Source organism: Bubalus kerabau, chromosome 20, assembly GCF_029407905.1.
Source record: "Bubalus kerabau isolate K-KA32 ecotype Philippines breed swamp buffalo chromosome 20, PCC_UOA_SB_1v2, whole genome shotgun sequence".
NCBI classification, from domain to species: domain Eukaryota; kingdom Metazoa; phylum Chordata; class Mammalia; order Artiodactyla; family Bovidae; genus Bubalus; species Bubalus kerabau.
Window position 1 is genome coordinate 13,311,031 of NC_073643.1, and position 19,859 is coordinate 13,330,889.

The following is a 19,859-nucleotide window of genomic DNA, read 5'->3' on the forward strand; positions in this document are numbered from 1 at the left end:
TCAAACAACACCATAACTAGACAAACTGATGAGAAGATTAATAGCAGCGGATGTTGTGCTGTGTGCCGTGCTTAGTCGCTCAGTCGTGTCTGCCTCTTTGCAAACCCACGGACTGCAGCCCGCCAGGCTCCTCTGTCCATGGGATTCTCCAGGCAAGAATGCTGGAGTGGGTTGCCATGCCCTCCTGCAGGGGACTCTTCCCAACCCAGGGATCGAACCCAGGTCTCCCACATTGCAGGCGGATTCTTTACCATCTGAGCCACCAGGAGAGCCCAACACAGTTGTTAGAGAGGATAAATGACTCCCCGAGGTACATAGACTACAAGGCAACAGTGCTTGTCTGTGCAGTCTGTTTTTTAGGAGGATGTGTATGCGGATATGTTATGTACCCTTTTGTTGCCAACCACACTACAGTTGCAGAACGATTCAAATCTTTGATTACATACCAGGAAAACTGAATCTTTTTGTGTCACGCATGAATGACTGGATGGCTTTCTGGTTTCTCTACTCAAGTCAAAGAGGTAGCTTCTGAATGTGAGTCTACACACCGCATCCTCCATAGGGAAATGCTGGCTATGTGAAAAAGTCACCTGAACTTAGCAGTGTTCTGAGACGGGATTACAGTTATCAGCCACATTAAAGCACTTGCCACAACTCATGTCTGTGCACAGAACTCTCTGAAGAGATGGACTCGGAGCACACGCGTCTTACATACAAGATCCCTGGCCAGAATTACAAGAGCCGCTCCAGAGATTTCTTTTAGGAAAAGTCACCACATTTCAGTGACGGAGAGTGGACCACAAAACTTGCCTACTTTGAGTGACATACTTAACCTACTCAACGAATTCAATCTGTCATTTTAGGGTAGAATGACAACTGTGTTCAAGTTGGCAGATAAAGTGGCTGCATTCACAGCCAAACTGGAGTTACGTGGGCAATGGGTGAACATTGGGATTTTTCAAACATTAGCAGAGATTTTGAAACAGACTGAGCCAGCACCTTCCTTCTCCCAGCTGTTGCATGATCACCTATCTCAGCTTTCAAGAGAGTCTGAGCATTACTTCCCAACCACAAAAGACCCCCAAACTGGGAAGGAATGGATCCACAACCCATTTGTGAATAAGCCAGGGAAATTGACTTTGGCTGTGCTAGAAGAGGATCGACTGCTTTAGACTGAAAATGATGGTGGCCTTAAAAGTCATGTTTCAGACAATTTCAAATCTCCACACTTTCTGGATTCAAATCGAGGCTGAATATCCTGAGATTTCCACAAAAGCACTGAAAAACCTGCTTCCATTTCCAACATCTAATCTTTATGAGGCAGGGTTTTCTGCAGTGACAGCAACCTACATGAGATTGTGGAGTAGACTGGACAGAGGCAACACGCTCTTTTCCCACCACCCCCAGATGGGACTGTCTAGCTGTAAGAAAACAAGCTTAGGGCTCCCACTGACTCTGCATTATGGTGAGTTGTATAATGGTCTCATTATACATCACAGTGTAATGATAATAGAAATAGTGTGTACTGTAAATTTAATGTGCTTGAATGATCCTGAAACCATCCCCCCATACACCAGTTTGTGGAAAAACTTGCTTCCACAAAACTGATCCCTGGTGCCGAAAGGATTGGAGACTGCTGCCCTAAAGAACAGAGAAGACGCCTGTGGCCAGGACAGAGAACCGGTGCAAAAGAAATGTCTAAAGTATGACAGAGGCCTAACAGGCCCAGGAAAAGAGGCTCCACATCGCTAATTATTAGAGAAACGCAAATCAGAAGTACAACGAGGTATCACTTCACACCAGTCAGAATGGCCATCGTTTAAAAGTCTACAAATAACAAATACCACAGAGGGTGGACAGAAAAGGAACCCTCCTACAACGCTGGTGGGAATGTAAGTTGGTGTAGCTAATATGGAAAACAGTATGGACGTGCCTCAAAAAGCTAAAAATAGAGTTGCCATCTGATCCAAGAATCCCGCTCCTTGGTGCACATCCAGACAAAACTCGAATTCAAAAAGACACGTGGATGAGAGGTAAGATAGATCCCCCACATACCCAGGTAGGAAAAAAGAAAGAAGGGAAAAGGAAGAGGAAGTGGGATGGAACCTACACCCCTGAGGGTGGAGCTGAAGGAGAGAAGGTTCCTGCATGTGGGGAAGCCCCCTCACTGGCAGGGAGATCAGCTGGGCAGAAGGGGATCTTTGGAAACTCAGAGGAGAACACAGCAACCAGCAGGCAGGATGGAGAGACCTGCACAGATGGTCCGACCCAGCCCGCTGCGCCCCAGCCTGAGACACGTGTCCACGGGTGCACACAGGGGCTGGAAAGCAGACCTAGGGAGAGGACTGCCGTTGGCTGCCACGAGACAGCCTGAAGTGGCGGGAGTGAGGAGCTCTGCAACCGAGAACACTCACAGAGGAAGCCGGGACCACCATACAAGCGAAGCCCCATTGCTGAGTGATGTGCCAAGGGTGGGGCCACCATTGAGCCTTTCTCCCGAGTGGCGACCCTACCTTCCTAGACACCTGGAAGGGCTCCAGCCAGGACAGGCTCTCACGCCCCTCCCTGCCGGAGTGGGCTCATATGCTCTGAGGCAGACTTGGGAGCAGGGACCAGAGGGTGATCCACATGCAGAGGTGGAGCTAAAACCACGGCTGAGCCTCAGAGGCTATGCAACTAAGGGAGAAGAGCTGTAATCTCTCCTCCCAGCTGCATGAACAGCAGATCTACACCCCACGATGGGATTATTTAACTTATATGCAGAGTACATCATGTGAAATGCCAGGCTAGATGAAGCTCAAGCTGGAATCAAGATTGCCGGGAGAAATATCAATAACCTCAGATACAGAGACAACACCACCCTTATTGCAGAAAGCGAAGAGGAACTAAAGAGCCTCTTGATGAAGGGGAAAGAGGACAGTGAAAAAGCTGGCTTAAAACTCAACATTTAAAAAAATAAGATCATGGCATTCAAACCCATCACTTCATGGCAAATATTTAGGGAAAAAAATGGAAACAGTGACAGACTTTATTTTCTTGGGCTCTGAAATCAATACAGATAGTGACGGCAGCCGTGAAATTAAAAGACACCTGTTGTTCCTTGGAAGAAAAGCCTAGACAACATAATAAAAAGCAGAGACATCACTCTGTTGACAAAGATCCGTATAATCAAAGCTATAGTTTTCCCAGTAGTCACGTACAGATGTGAGAATTGGACCATAAAGAAGGCTGGGGACCAAAGAATTGATGCTTGTAAACTGTGGTACTGGAGAAGACTCTTGAGAGAGTTTCTTGGACAAGGAGATTAAACCAGTCAATCCTAAAGGAAATCAACCCTGAATATTCATCTGAAGGGCTGATGCTGCAGATGAAGCTCCAATACTCTGGCCACCTGATGGGAAGAGCAGACTCATTGGAAAAGACCGTGATGTTGGGAAAGATTGAAGGCAGGAGGAGAAGAGGGTGACAGAGGATGAGATGCCATCACCAAGTCAATGGACATGAGTTTGAGCAAACTCCGGGAGATAGCAGAGGACAGGAAAGCCTGGTGTGGTGCAGTCCATGGGGTCGCAAAGAGCTGGACATGACTGAGCGACTGAACAACCATGGGCTTTGTGAACTCAGTGCCTGCAGAACATCTCCTGCAGCCCAGACAGGTCTAGCTTTTGCAGCTGAGGACTTTGGGGACACGCACACACTGGGGTGGGGCCAGGGCAGAGTCTGAGCTGCTCCACAGCACCCCCAGGCAGTCCAGATCCATAATTACTGCAACCTGGGCCCTGACTTCAGTGGATGGATGCTGGTGGCCTGGTGAAAACAACACCGGAGAGACACCAGGGCCAACTGTGGCATTCCCACACTTACGATGGGGCTGCGAGATGTGCCAATGGCGTCATCTGAGAGCTCGCACACGGGCGAAAGGTGACAACAGAGCACACCCACGGTGAACAGCTCCGGAATGGGAATACCCAGTGGTTTCTCTCTGAGGGGGAGTGCGCCAACCCCGCTGCCTCATACCGCATATCACACACACAGTTAAGGAAGGGATCTGAGGGCCTCTACTCCAACACCTAGGGAGCAGACCGCGCCCTGACAGGCCGGTGCAACCACAGAGCAGAGTGGAGGCCCTGATCAAATACCCAGCACAGGCTCTGCTCACTGCATCAGTCACACCCCCTGTCAGAGGGGACAGCGGCCAGCACACACTGAGGAAAGAGGTGGCAGACATACTATAAAGAGAGTTCTCACACCAACAAATATTAAACACACGCAGACCACACAGGATGTTCCCACAAAAAAAGAGCCCTCCAAGACAGTCTGCGGGGCTGGCCTTAGAAGGAAGAACCCCCAGATCATTTAGCCTTGAAGGCCAGCAGGGCTTGAGTGCAGGAACTCCACAGGGCTGGGGAATGGAGACCCCCTCTCTGAGGGCACACAGCCGGTTTCATGTGCACTGGGGCCCAGCTTAAAGCAGCACCTTTACAGGAACCTGGGCGAGGCCCACCTAGTGATCTTAGAGGGTCTCCTGGGGAGGCAAAGGGCGGCTGCAGCTCACCAGCTGAGGTTCAGGACAAGCACAACGATAATGGAGCCTCCAGGGAACACGACTGGTGTGAGCTCTCCTGGAGGCCCCCATTTCGGCACCAAGACCAGGGCCCAGCCAACAACCTGCAGGCTCCACTGCGGGAAAGCCTCAGGCCCAACAACCAACTCTGCAGGAACACAGCCCCACCCAGCCATCAGAAGACAGGCTGCCTGGGCTTCCTGGGGGGGCCAGTGATTGGGAATCCGCCTGCCAATGCAGGGGACACGGGTTCCCATCCCTGGTCTGGGAAGATCCCACGTGCTGCGGAGCAACTGGAGCTGTGTGCCACAACTACTGAAGCCCGGAGCCTGAACCGTGCTCCACAGCGAGAGACGCCTGTGCATGCAACTGGAGAGCACCGCACTTGCCGCAGACAGAGAAAGCCCACACGCAGCAATGAAGACTCAGCACCCAACACAGCAAAAAATAAAAGAGCAACAAATAACATACAGGGAATCCCCATAAGGTTATCAACTGATTTAAGGTTATTTCAGCAGCAACAATGCAGATCAGAAGACAGTGAGTGGCTCAATATATTTAAAGTGATGAAAAGAAAAAACCGACAACCAAGAACACCCAGCAAGGTTTTCATTCAGATCCAACTGAGAAATCAAAAGCTTTACAGACAAGCAAAAGCTAAGAGAACTCAGCACCACAAAACCAACTAATTCCCTAACAAGAAAATAAAAAAATGGGAAAGCTCTCCAATAAAAGCAAACAAAGTAATAGGAAATCATCCACACACAAATAGGATGGCAAAACCAGCACCCATGATGGTCCAGTGGCTGGAGATCCACCTTGCAGTGCAGAGGATGTGAGTTCAATCTGTGGTCCCGGAACTAAGATCCACATGCCATGGAGCGACTAGGCCCACGCACCCCAGCTATGGAGCCTGAGCACCACGACAAAAAATCCCACTGCCACAACAGGGACCGACACTGCCGAATAAATAAAATAAGTTTTAAAAAAATCAGCAATCATGAGAAGAAGAGAGTACAACTGAAGGAAATGGGAACTACATTTGAAATTAAGAACCAGCAACTTAACCTTGTACACATATAGATCGCTGCTGTATCGAAGCCTCATGGGAACTGCAAACCAAAACTACAACAGATTCACACACAGAAAGAGCAACCCAAACACAACACTAAAGATAGTCATCCAACCACCAGAGAAGAGAACAGAAGAAAGGAAGATCAACAAAAACAAATCCAAAACAATTACAAAAATGGCAGTAAGGTGTGGGCGTGGAACTTCCCTGGTGGTCCAGGGCTTGAGAATTCACCTTCCAATGCAGGGGATGGGGGTGTGATCCCTGATCAGGGAACTGAGAGCCCACAGGGCAACTAAGCCCATGCACCACAACCAGAGAGAAGCCCTCGTGTGACAGTGAAGATGCCACGTGCCGAGACGAAGACCTGACGTAGCCAAAAATACATAAAAAATATTTAAAAAAGAAAATGGCAATAGGAACACACATATGGATAATCACCTCAAATGTAAATGATTTAAATGCTCCACCCAAAAGACACAGACTGGCTGAATGGACACAAAAATGAGACCCATATACATGCTATCTATAAGAGACCCATTTCAGACCTAGGGACACATACAGCCTGAAAGTGAGGGAGTGGAAAAAGATATTCCATGCAAATGGAAATGAAAAGAAAGCTGGAGTAGCAATACTCATATCAGATAAACTAGATTTTTAAGAAAAGACTGTTACAAGAGACAAGGAAAGACAGTATATAATAATTGAGGGGTCAATCCAAGAAGACATAACAGTGTAAATGTATAAGCACCCAACACAGGAGGACTTCAATGTTTAAAGCAAATGCTAACAGCCATAAAAGTGAAAACTGAGCATGATAACATGCTCACCTCGGTCATGGCCACTGTGGGAAGCGGGAGGGGCCTGCCAGGGGCTGGGCAGCCTCAGCCGGACCCGACCCTGTGGACAGTCCATCACCAGACTGCACACTCGCACAGAGCTTACCACCTCTCACAGGAGGACAAATCCTATGATTCATGAGGGTCCTCTTGACCCACTTGTGAGAGGCACCGTGGTATATATAGGCATGGTACCAGAGAGTCTCAGGTTCGAACCTCACCTCCATTAGTGCCACTACTGTGAAGCCCTGGCCAAGTCACTTAACCTCTCTGAGCCTCATCTGCAGGCTTTCAGGAAACAGAAACTGCTACAGTAGGTCAGGTCGGCCAAAGCACTTCCACCCTCACCCTCCTCCCCGTATGGCCCACCCCAAAGCCAGACAGGATATGGGGGGTACCCTGCCACTCTCAATCCTCAGGACATCACAGCCAGTTTCTCCATTTTACAGCCACCCAGCTGAGGCCCAGAGAGGCAAAGGGACTTGCTGCAAGTCACAGAGCCAGTGAATGTGGGATGGAATCAGGACTGACCCCAGATTGGGCAACAATTCTTACATGAAGCCGTGAACAGTTCTTCCGCAGAGATTGGTGACACCACAAGAACAGAATCCTACGTGCAAATCAGAAGCACTGGGACAGGATGACCAAGGCTGATACAATTCACTGCTAGAGATTCCACAACATTGGTTCCAGCCAGGAGTCTCCTGGCGTACGACTGCTAAATACTGGCTTCAAACAAACCAATGGGAGCCATAGACCAGACACTGCGATAAGACAAGATCACCTTTCTCCAGCTGTGGAATGTGGGTTCAGTAACACTGCACAATCAAAGGTGTGTTTTGTTTTTTTTTACGAAATGTCCTGACGCACGCAGAGGTAGAGGGAATACTATAATGAACTCCCACATACGAATCACCCAGCTTCCTCTATTGTCAACACTGGTCAACAGTGCTTCCTTTCTCCCCCTCCCACATCTTTCCCAAGGCTGGAGTGCTTAAAGCAAATCCCAGATGCAGTGTCCTCTCACTAGTAACCCGTTCAGCCTGCCAAGCCAACGAATGACATTGTTTTTATATAACTGGCATGCCAGTGTCACACCTAACAAAAAATAACAATAACCCTTAAATAATCTAATATTTGGTCCATGTTCAAGTTTCCCAGATTGTGTCAAAGATGTCTGTTTGCAATTAGAAGAGTGTTCACAAAATTCATTTTGCTCCAAATTCTACAACTATGGCACTTCACAAGTTCTACTTCCAAGAAGGGCTGTAGGAGGCACAGAGATAGGAAATGCATCAACACCGCCTCTGAAAAGCTCCAGCTGTGTGCTGGACACAAACTAGCTCACAGTAGGCCCTCAAGATGAGGCCAGGTTCCCTCTTAACCTCTGTACCCGGTCCAGCAGCCCTGGGGAGGGTGGGCCCTACCTGTGCACCATGGAATATTACTCAGCAATGAAAAGGAACAGGCTGCTGATACAACAATCTGAATGAAATCTACAAAGAATTATGCTAAAAAAAAAAAAAAAGAAACCTAAAAAAAAAAAAAAAGAATTATGCTGAGTGAAAAAAGCCAATTCCAAAAGGTTACAATTGGTGTGGTTCCCTTTATATACCTTTCTTGAAATAAAATTATAGAAATAGAGAAGAGATTAGTGGTTGCCAGGGATCAGGGAGCAGAGGAGTGAGAAGGAAAGTGGGTGTGGCTATAAGACGGGCCTTGTGGTAGTGGAAATGTTCTGTAATTTGATGGTATCAATGTCAATATCATGGTTGGGAAATTGTACAATAGTTTTTCAAGATGTTCCCACTGGGTGAAACTGGGGAAAAACTACGTGAGGGTCTCTGTATTCTTTCTTAAAACTGCATGTGATTATATCAAATATACTGTCTCAAAATAAAAAGTTTAATTTTAAGAAAAAAAGCAAAATCGACAGTAATACAATAATAGTAGGGGACTTTAACACCCACTTACACCAATGGGACAGATGACCCCGATAGAAAATCAGTAAGGAAACATATTAAACCAGATGGACTTAATTGATATTTATAGAGCATTCCATCCAAAAAGAGCAGAATATACTTTATTCTCCAGTGCACATGGAACATTGTCTAAGACAGATCACATCTGGGGCCACGAATCAAGCCTTGGTAAATTTAAGAAAACTGAAATCATATCAAGCATCTTTTCCAGCCACAATGCTATGATATTAGAAATCAATTACAGGGAAAAACTGTGAAAAACACAAACACCTGGAGGCTAAACAACATGCTACTAAACAACCAACAGATAACTAAAGACATCAAGGAGGAAATTTAAAAAGTACCTAGAAACAAATGACAATCAAAACACAGCAATCCAAAACCTATGCAATGAAGCAAAAGCACTTAAAAGAGGGAACTTTTCAGTGATTATCTCAGAAAACAAGAAAAATCCCAAATAAACAACCTAACCTTATGCCTAAAGCACCCAGAGAAAGGAAAGCAAATAAAACACAAACTTAGTAGAAGGAAAGAAATCATAAACATCAGAGGAGAAATAGAGACGAAGAAAACAATACGAAAGATCAATGAGAGCAGCAGCTGGTTCTTTAAAGATAAACAAAATTGACAAAATCAATAAATCTTTAGCTAGACTCATCAGAAAAAAAAGGAGCAGGCTCAAATCAATAAAATGAGAAATGAAAAAAGTTACAACTGATGTCAAAGAAATACAAAAGATCATAAGAGACTACTACAAGCAATTATATACCAATAAAATGGACAACCTAGAAGAAATGGACAAATTCTTAGAAAGGTACTACCTTCCAGTTGAACCAGGGAGAAATGAGAAATTCAAACAGACCAATTACAAGTACTGAAATTGAAACTGTGATTAAAAAACTTCCAACAAACAGAAGTGAATTCTTCACAGGTGAATTCTATCAAACATTAAGAGCTAGCACCTATCCTTCTGAAACTCTTACAAAAAACTACAGAGGAAGGAACGCTCCCAAGTTTATTCTATGAGACCACCATCACCCTGATACTAAAACCAGACAAATACCAACAAAAAAAATAAGAAAGAAAGAAAAGTACAGGAATTCCCTGGTGGTCCAGTGGTTAAAAATCAATCCACCTGCCAATGCAGGGGACACGGGCTAGATCCCTGGTTCGGGAAGATTCTGCATGCAGTGGGCCAACTGAGCCCGTGGGCCACACCTACTGAGCCCTCTCTCTGGAATCTGCAAGTCACAACCACTGAAACCACCACAGTGAGAAGCCCACGCACCATGAAGAAGAGCAGCTCCTGCTCACTACAACCACGGAAAATCCTGCATGCAGCAATGAAGGCACAGCGCAGCCAAAACTAAAATTCTTTAAAAATGAATTATTTATCTTTAAATTTCTTAATTAATTTATTTTTGGCTGTGCTGGGTCTCTGTTGCTGCGCAGGGGCTTCTTCTGGCTGCAGCACGCAGGCCTCTCACTGCCATGGCTTCTCTCGTCGCAGAGCGCTGGCTCTAGACACGTGGGCTCGGTACTTGCAGCATTCGGCTTAGTTCCCCCGCAGCATATGGAATCCTCCCGAATCAGGAGCTGAACCTGTGTCCCCTACACTGGTGGCAGATTCTTAACCACTGGAGCAGTAGGGAAGTCCAGTAATAAATAAATTTTTTTTTTAAAAGAATAAACTGGAGAGAGAATATTTAAAGAAAAAAGGAAAGAAAATTACAAGCCAACATGAATGATGAACACAGACACAAAAATCCTCATCAAAATACTAGCAAACCGAATCCACCAACACATTAAAAGGATCATAAATTCCTGATCAAATGGAATTTATCCCAGGGATGCAAAGGATTCTTCAATATATGCAAATCAATCAATGTGATACACCACATTAACAATCTAAAAAATAAAAACCATTATGATCATCTTGATAGATCCAAAAAAAGCTTTTGAGAAAATTTAACATCCATTTATGATAATAACTCTCTAAAAAGTAGGCTTGGGGGAACCTACTTCAACATAATAAAGGCCATATACAACAAACCCACAGCTAACATCATTCTCAACAGTGAAAAACTGAATGAATTTTCTCTAAGATCAGGAACAAAATAAGTAGCTCATCCTTGCCACTTTTATTCAACATAGTTTTGGAAGTTCTAGCCACGTAATCACAGAAGAAAAAGAAATAAAAGAATCCAAGTTGGAAAAGAAGAAGTAAAACTACCACTGTTTGCAGATGACTTGATACTATACACAGAAAATTCTGAATACTCTACCGGAAAACTACTAGAGCTCATCAATGAATCAGTAATTATGCAGGATATATAATTAATACACAGAAATCTCTTGCATTCCTACACACTAATAATGAAAAATCAGAAAGAGAAATTAAGGAAATAATCCCATATACCATCACATCAAAAAGAATAAAATACCTAGGATTAAACTTACCTAAGAAGGCAAAAGACCTATACTGTACTTAGAAAACTATGAGATGCTGATGAAAGAAATTAAAGATAACACAGACAGAAGAGAGATATACTATGTTTTTGGATTAGAAGACTCAATATTATCAAAATGACTATACTACCCAAAGCAATCTACATATTCAATGCAATCTCTGTCAAATTACCAATGGCATTTTTCACAAATTAGGAAAAAAAAATTACGATTTGTATGAAAATACAGAAGATCCTGAATAGCCAAAGCAATCTTGAGGAAGAGAAACGAACCTGGGCCCAGTGCAGGGGTCCTCGGTGCGATTCCTGGCCAGGGAACTAGATTCCACCTGCCGTGACTGAGAGGTCACGTGCGGCAACTAAAGACCCCACAGGCCGCAGCCAAGACCCAGCGCAGCCAAACACACCAACGTGCCGTGGAGCAGCGCTACAAATGATGTTTTAAAAAAAAACAGAAAAATGGGGCTGGGGGAATCAGGCTCCCTGACTTCAGACTATACTACTAAACTATATTAACCAAAACAGTTCTGGTACTGGCACAAAAACAGAAATACACATCAATGGCACAGGATAGAAAACCCAGAGATAAGCCCACGCACCTATGGTCTCCTAATCTATGACAAAGGAGGCAAGGATACAGAATGGAGAAAAGACAGACTCTTCAACACATGGTTCTTGGAAAACTGAACAGCTCCATGTATTAATAAAAAATGAAATTAGAACTCCCTTTAACACCATACACAAAAATAAATACAAATGGAATAAAGACCTAATTGTAAGGCCAGATGCTACAGAACTCTTAGAGGAAAATATAGCCAGAACACTCTCTGACACAGATTACAGCAATATCTTTCTTTGATTCACTTCCCAGAGTAGTAAAAATAGAAAGAAAAAAAAAAGAGAGAGAGACCAAATTAAACTTAAAAAGCTTTTGCACAGCAAAGGAAACCATAAACAAAATGAAAGACAACCCACAGAATGGCTGAAAATATTTGCAAAGTGACCAATAAGAAATTTATCTTCAAAATACAAAAACAGCTCCATGCAGTTCAATATTAAAAAAAAAAAAATCAAAAAATGGGCAGAAGATCTAAATAAACATTTCTCCAGAGAAGACATACAGATGGCCAAGAGGCACATGAAAGGCAGCTCAACCTCACTACTTATTATAGAGTAATGTAAATCAAAACTACAATGAGGCACCATTTCACACTGGTCACAATGGCCATTATCAAAAAGTCTATAAACAATAAATGCTGGAGACGGCATGGAGCAAAGCAAACCCTTCTGCACTGCTGATGGGAATGTAAACTGGTGCAACCACCATGGAAAACAGTATAGTGGTTTCTTTATAAAGCTAACGATGATCTGGCAATCCCACTCCTGGGCATATACTTGGAGAAAGCCATAACTCAAACGGAGAAGGCAATGGCACCCCACTCCAGTACTCTTGCCTGGAAAATCCCATGGATGGAGGAGCCTGGTAGGCTGCAGTCCATGGGGTCGCTAGGAGTCAGACACGACTGAGCGACTTCGCTTTCACTTTTCACTTTCATGCATTGGAGAAGGACATGGCAACCCACTCCAGTGTTCTTGCCTGGAGAATCCCAGGGACGGGGGAGCCTGGTGGCTGCCGTCTATGGGGTCACACAGAGTCGGACACGACTGAAGTGACTTAGCATAGCATAACTCAAAAAGATATATGTACTCCAACCTTGACTGCAGCACTGTTTACATTTAGCCAAGACATGGAGGCTTATAAAATGTCCATCATCAGAGGAGTGAGTCAAGAGGTGATACGTATATACGATGCAATAGTGTTCAGCCACGAAAAAGAAAAAATAATCCCATTTGCAGCAGCATGGACAGACCTAGAGATGATCATACTGAGTCAGACAGAGAAAGACAAATACATGACATCACTTGTATGTGGGACCTAAAAAAATGATACAAATGAACCTATTTACAAAACAGAAACACACTAAGAAAACAACTTTATGGCTACCAAGGGGGAAAGGTGGGGGGAGGGATAAATTAGGGGTTTGGGATTAACATATACACACTACTATATATAAAATAGATACATCATCAAGGACCTACTATATAGCACAGGGAACTTGACTCAATAATCTGTAATAACCTATATGGGAAAAAAACGAATATATTTATATGTATAACTGAGGAACTTTGCTGTACACCTGAAACGAGCACAACATTGTAAAATCAACTGTACTCCAATATAAAACAAAAAATTAAAATTTAAGAGTCTACAAATAACAAATCCTGGCTACGGCGTGCAGAAAACAGAACCCTCCTACATTGTTCGTGGGAATGTAAGTTGGTGCAGCCACCAGGGCAAACAGTATGGAGGGCACTCAAAAAGCTAGAATTAGCCTTGCTGTGTGATTGGGCCATCCAACTCCTGGGCCCACATCCATTCAAAACTATGATTCAAAAAGATACATGCATCCCAGAGTTCACTGCAGCACCATTTACAAGAGCCAAGACATGGGAGCAACGCAAACGTCCATCAGCAGAGGAGTGGATAAAGAAAATGTGATAGGTGTATACAGTGGAATATTACTCAGTCGTAAAAAGAATGAAATAATGCCATATGCAGCAACACGGATGGACCTGAATAGAGACTGTCACACTGAGTGAAGCCAGTCAAAGAAGGCCTAATATATGATATCGCTTACATGTGGAATCTAAAATATGACACAAATGAGCTTATCTTCAAAACAGAAATGGACGCCCAGAAAACAGACTTGTGGTGGGGGCAGTATTAGGGCAAGGATGGCATGGGAGTTCAGGGCTGACAGACCCAAATTATTATATAAAAATGGATAAACAACAAGGTCCTACTGTGTAGCACAGGGAACTACAGTCACTAGCCTGTGATGAACCATAATGGAGAAGGATATTTTTTTAAAAAGAATGTATATAAACATATGTGTACCTGAATCATTTCGCTATACAGTAGAAGTACAACACTGTATATCAACTATGCTTCAATTTAAGAAAAAGAATGTCTAAAATATGAGGCCAGAAACCATACCTACTCTCAGCCTTTATGTTCCCACCATTCTCTGTGGAAAGCCTGTTCCCAGCTGGACAAAGAACCCTGACATGTACTAGGTATTCTAACATCCCTCCTTCGGGTGGGTTCCCCCAGGCTTTCACACGGGTTTCAGCCCTAGAAGCTGGTGGAGACACCTCTGCCAATGTAATCTGAGCTGGGCACGGGCACAAAGTCCTGCGCAAATCCCGAGACCCATGGACTCAGAACCTCGGGGTGAAACCTGCTGATTCTAGCATGTGACCAGAGTTGGGAACCTCTCGACTACAGGCCAGGCCAGGCTTTGCTGAGACCTTCTTGGGTGGAGAATGTCCTAGGCACCTGTAGCCTATTTACCCTTCCCAGGTCCCCTAACACCCTACTACTTAGTTACTGCCCCTTCACCCAATCCACCCAGTGATCAGTAAACACTGACTCAGTGTGAGGGATGCTGACATGCTTACAATACAGTGCCCGAGAGGACGCCCAACCACACACAGAAAGTGAATTAACTAGCCACGTCTACAGCAACAGAGCAAGACAGCAAAAGCACATCAAAAGGAAGCGCGTAGCCAGCGACTGGAAAAGAAGCCCTCTTGCTAAGTCTTGGGTGCTCAGGGAAGCCTGGTGAAAACGGTGACACTGTTTGGGCAGAATTTAGCGAGGAGAAGGGCAGCAGGGACAGTACTGCATGGGGAGACTGACCAGCTTAGGGAAGCAGTGGGCAGACAGGGTGGCTTAAAGCAGCAGCGGCAGGTAGATAAGACTGGAAGGCAAATCTGGAGGCAGATCGAGAAATCTTTTGAAGTCTAGGCTAAGCACTCTGAGTGTCTCCTAGTCTCCACATCCTTTCTCATTTTCCTGTTCCTTCACTAGTTCATGTTCCTATTATTCCTTCTCCATGCAACTGGGATTATAGACCTAAGTGGTTCTTAAATCTACACATGAAAATAATTTAAAGTTTCTCCCCCATCTTAGGACAAGAGGTAAAGGGCAATTCACCAGGGTACCTTCTGGGCGACCCCTGGGTTCTGGCCCATTCCCAAGTTTCTGTGGATGAGCTCTGCTTTGGAGGCACCAGCTTGCCAAACTAGCATTTAAAAAGCTCTCTTCAGTGTGCCAACCTGGATATCCAGGCAAAGTTCACACCTACAAAAGCCAAAGCAACAAGCTGACTTCGACTTAAGAAAGATTGGGCCACAGCGAACTTTCTGCTCCAGGCCCAAAGGCTGTTTGTCCTGGCTCCGCACCAGTAAACACACTCTCCTTTCAAAGTGGGGGAAAGGTGGCATCCAGAAAAACAGGGTGCCGAGCACCCTGGCTGTGTTCGGGTCTGGAGTCCACTAGACCCTGATCTTCTCCCACCAGCAGGCTGAGTTCTCTGGGGCCGGAGCCCAAGCAAGAGTCTGAATAGTCAACCCAGAGCAAGAACCAGAAAAGTTTACCTCAGAAACTGGGCGATTCGGGCCATGGTCGCTCCGGCCCCAGGCTGAAGCACGTTTCCTGTGGACAGCAAACCTCCAGTCAGTGCCAGGTGGTGCTCTGGGCACTAAGGCACGGCTGTGATGACCAGAGTGGGGGCGTTCCAAATCCTCCTTCAGAACCACTGGAATGTCAAGGTCTGGAGCAGTGTGAGCCAGCTACACAGCAGCGTGTGCTGGTCAGACACTAGATCCAGTTCCTGAGAGGCCCACAATCCCCTGCCCATGCACCCTGCTTTTCCAAATCAGCACACTCTGGGCAGGTCGCCTGCCTTTAAAGGTAACACGGAAAGAAGAATGTAGTGCAAAGCTTGAAGTCGGAGGAGGCAGTCCTGTCAGTCAGGAAAGTGTTTCTGAAAATGCACACCTCCTTGAGTGTCCTCCACCTACTCACACTCCAGGGGTTGAACAGTGATCCCCCACCTAGGGGTAGCACCTCTGTGATGAGACTCTTACCATATAATGTTAGGTTCCAGGCTAAGGTGGGAAGCAGAGGTGGGGGAAAAGATTATACTAAAGGTCAAGAGGCCCTAGATTCAGGGCCAAGCTCTGCTGCAAATCCCCAGGCAGTTTCTCCATTATTAACTGCAAAGCTGGACTTGGATGGTTTTTCGATGTTCCCTCTGTTCTACCCTGGCATAGACAGTACATCAGGATAGGTAGAGAAACCCAGTCTCCTGTCCCTTAGGGTGTTCTCAAACCCTGGCACCCAGACTCTGGCGTGAAAATGTTTGTCCCTTGCGATTCCTACTTCCTATCATACTTAATATGAAGAATGTGCTTGAAGGCGGCACAAAAAGTGCCTGGACGCGGGGGTGGGGGTGGGGGGGTGGTGGAGTCTATAGCCCTAAAGAGACGATTACACTTATCTGCGTGCAGTCCGTCGCCGTTCCCCTCACTGAAGACGCCTGGAAAGCGCCTGGAGGGAGGTGTTTGAGGAGCCCTTTGACGGGATGGGAAGGCGAGGATCGAGCGCAGGGCCAGGGTAGTGCACTCACCCACGCAGATCTCTCCCAGCTGGGCCGGGCTCAGCTTGACGTCCTGGAGAACCGCGGTCATGACGGCGGAGAGAAGCTCGTCGGGAGTGGTGTCCTACAGCCGAAAGAGCGACCGCTAGGATCCCGAGTCGGGACCCCAGCTCCCAAAGCCTCGCCCTCTCCCAAAGGGACAGAGCGGTTACAGCTCCGGCGCAAAGCCACCACCGACGCCGAAGGGAAACGAACGGAGGAGCCAGACCCCAGCCCACCCCGGGCCTTCATCTCACACCTGGCTCTCGAGCCCAGGTGCCTCACCTTGAAGCCGCCGCGGCCCGACCGGCCAATGGCCGTGCGCCGCCCGTGCACCACCACGACATCCTCTGCGGACGCCCGCCGCGCGCCGCTCCAACACGGGGCGGCCTGCGGCTCCGGGTCCGAAGCGGGCCGGCCCTTCAGGTGACCCAGCACTACCTGCAGCCTCCGCATTGCGCAGCTCGGCCAGGTAAACCCTCAACCAGCCAAGAAGAGAGGGCTGCAACCAACAGGCCGTGGCCCACGCAGGCACGGGACCTTACCTCTGACCCACGGATATCTAAGTCCCACCCACAGACCTACTGGTCTGACTGGCCTTTCCCTCTAAAAGTCCCGCCCATCTCCCCACCTCAGCCAACCTCTGGTTGGCGAGCCTGCCTGAGGTCCCGCCCCAATCCGCAAACCGAGCTTCCCAAAGTTAGACCTCAGAGAGTCTTTTTACTCAAAGCCCCGCCTACAGTAGCCTACGCCTGCCAACCGGGAGGTGGACTTTTCTGAAGCCTCGCGCAGAAACACAGACAGGAATTCTTTGCACTTGCAGCCCTACCTACTGCCAAACCGCAGGCGGGTTTGCAGGAGCACCTTTCGTTTCTTGAAGAAAATTTCACTATTGCCAGGGGTCCCTTTCCCTACAACCCTGCCCACTGCCCGCCACCAAACACATGGCGAATTGTCAGGAGCGCTGCCTACAGTTTCTTAGCCGGGAAAGAGGCGCCGGGGCCTCTCGTTCCTCTTCTCCCTTCCTAACCTTCTCTGCTGTCTCCCCCAGGCTGGGAGACCGAGATAATTCCGAGATGCCCCAGAGCCTACCTTGACGTGTTTGGGCTCTCCTGGGAAGTCTTTCGAGAAGACTGAGAGAATCTGGGATTCTGGGGTGGCAGGAGAACGGATTATACAAAGTGGCCGAGATGTGACGGGACTCCCTATCTGGAGAAAGAGCCGTATACATGCATCAGTTCAGTTCAGTTCAGTTCAGTCGCTCAGTCGTGTCCGACTCTTTGCGACCCCATGAGTCGCAGCACGCCAGGCCTCCCTGTCCATCACCATCTCCCGGAGTTCACTCAAACTCACGTCCATCGAGTTGGTGATGCCATCCAGCCATCTCATCCTCTGTCGTCCCCTTCTCCTCCTGCCCCCAATCCCTCCCAGCATCAGAGGCTTTTCCAATGAGTCAACTCTTCACATGAGGTGGCCAAAGTACTGGAGTTTCAGCTTTAGCATCATTCCTTCCAAAGAAATCCCAGGGCTGATCTCCTTCAGAATGGACTGGTTGGATCTCCTTGCAGTCCAAGGGACTCTCAAGAGTCTTCTCCAACACCACAGTTCAAAAGCATCAATTTTTCTGCGCTCAGCTTTCTTCACAGTCCAACTCTCACATCCATACATGACCACAGGAAAAACCATAGCCTTGAGTAGACTGACCTTTGTTGGCAAATCTAGGTTGGTCATAACTTTCCTTCCAAGGAGTAAGTGTCTTTTAATTTCATGGCTGCAATCACCATCTGCAGTGATTTTGGAGCCCCCCAAAATAAAGTCTGACACTGTTTCCCCATCTATTTCCCATGAAGTGATGGGACCAGTTGCCATGATCTTCATTTTCTGAATGTTGAGCTTTAAGCCAACTTTTTCACTCTCCTCTTTCACTTTCATCAAGAGGCTTTTGAGTTCCTCTTCACTGTCTGCCATAAGAGTGGTGTCATCTGCATATCTGAGGTTATTGATATTTCTCCCAGCAATCTTGATTCCAGCTTGTGCTTCTTCCAGCCCAGCGTTTCTCATGATGTATTCTGCATGTAAGTTAAATAAGCAGGGTGACAATATACAGCCTTGACGTACTCCTTTTCCTATTTGGAACCAGTCTGTTGTTCCATGTCCAGTTCTAACTGTTGCTTCCTGACCTGCATATAGGTTTCTCAAGAGGCAGGTCAGGTGCTCTGGTATTCCCATCTCTTTCAGAATTTTCCACAGTTTATTGTGATCCACACAGTCAAAGGCTTTGGCATAGTCAATAAAGCAGAAATAGATGTTTTTCTGGAACTCTCTTGCTTTTTCCATGATCCAGCGGATGTTGGCAATTTGATCTCTGGTTCCTCTGCCTTTTCTAAAACCAGTTTGAACATCAGGAAGTTCACGGTTCACATATTGCTGAAGCCTGGCTTGGAGAATTTTGAGCATTACTTTACTAGCATGTGAGATGAGTGCAATTGTGCGGTAGTTTGAGCATTCTTTGGGATTGCCTTTCATACACACATTTTTTAAAAACAAATTTTACAGTCAGTTTGGGATTAGTGCCCACCTACCCCACTAGGTTGGGGTCTCCACCAAGGCAGGGAAAGACTTTGTATCCGGGGTGCTTGAAATATACTTGACATTTAATAGGTGATCAATAAATACCTATTGAATGAGTGAATGAACCAAAGCTTTCCAGGTCAGGAGGTGTCCCCTGCCCCCTAAAGAGCGAAGCCAGGTGCCCACTTGACTCCCAATGTCAGTGTTTTCCCCTAGACCCCAGAGGGTAGTTCTGGGATTCTCTCAGACACCTAAGGCTGGGGTGTCCTGTTACCCTCAAACACGCAGGGAGCGGTTGTGCTCCCCACTTTTGAAGGGCATGGCCGTGGCATGTCTCTGGCGCCAGAAGGCAATATGCCCTTTCCCTCCTCCATGGCCGAGTGTACAGCCAGGGAGTCCCCAAAGTCCTGCGGACAGGAGTGCTCCCCCAAATAGCGGGGGGTGGGGGGAGGCAGAACCGAGGCCTGTCCCTGTGCCCCCTCCCCGTCATCCTCGAGCGCAGCACCGCCTGAATCCTCAGATCCCCAGTGGAAAGAAGGTAACTCCCCCACTTCCCAAAGATTAAGTCCCGTCTTTCCTGTAAACGCGGAAGTAAAGTCATCGTCCCACCGCCGCGCCAGACTCTAGTGGACTGATGGGTGGAGCTCAGACGCCTCAAAAGGCGGGTTCCGGGTCCCCACATCCCCAGCCCCCCCGAGATCTCGAAGGCAGCGATGGGGCGCCCCCCGCCTCCGCACATCTACTGGGGCTCCAGATTGTAGGGCAGGGCGGCGCTTCTCGGAAAGAGAGACAGGCGGGGCGGGACCAGGTGGGCGGG

At 46.9% G+C, this 19,859-nt stretch overlaps 1 protein-coding gene across 4 annotated transcripts in view; it reads right to left on the reverse strand.

Annotated features, from left to right (window-relative positions):
* ACAA1 (acetyl-CoA acyltransferase 1) overlaps positions 1–17,058 on the reverse strand; it is a 30,855-nt gene extending 13,797 nt beyond the window's left edge. The window contains exons 1-3 of one of the 4 annotated variants that reach the window (XM_055558600.1): positions 16,757–17,058; positions 16,463–16,556; positions 15,429–15,486 (exon numbers count right to left, since the gene is read on the reverse strand). In XM_055558600.1, the coding sequence (XP_055414575.1) occupies positions 15,429–15,486; positions 16,463–16,556; positions 16,757–16,927 (323 nt within the window). In that variant the 5' untranslated portion in view covers positions 16,928–17,058. The remainder of the gene's footprint in view (positions 1–15,428; positions 15,487–16,462; positions 16,557–16,756) is intronic. The other 3 variants (XM_055558603.1, XM_055558602.1, XM_055558604.1) reach the window with 3 other exon arrangements.
* Between the last annotated feature and the right edge of the window lie 2,801 nt (positions 17,059–19,859).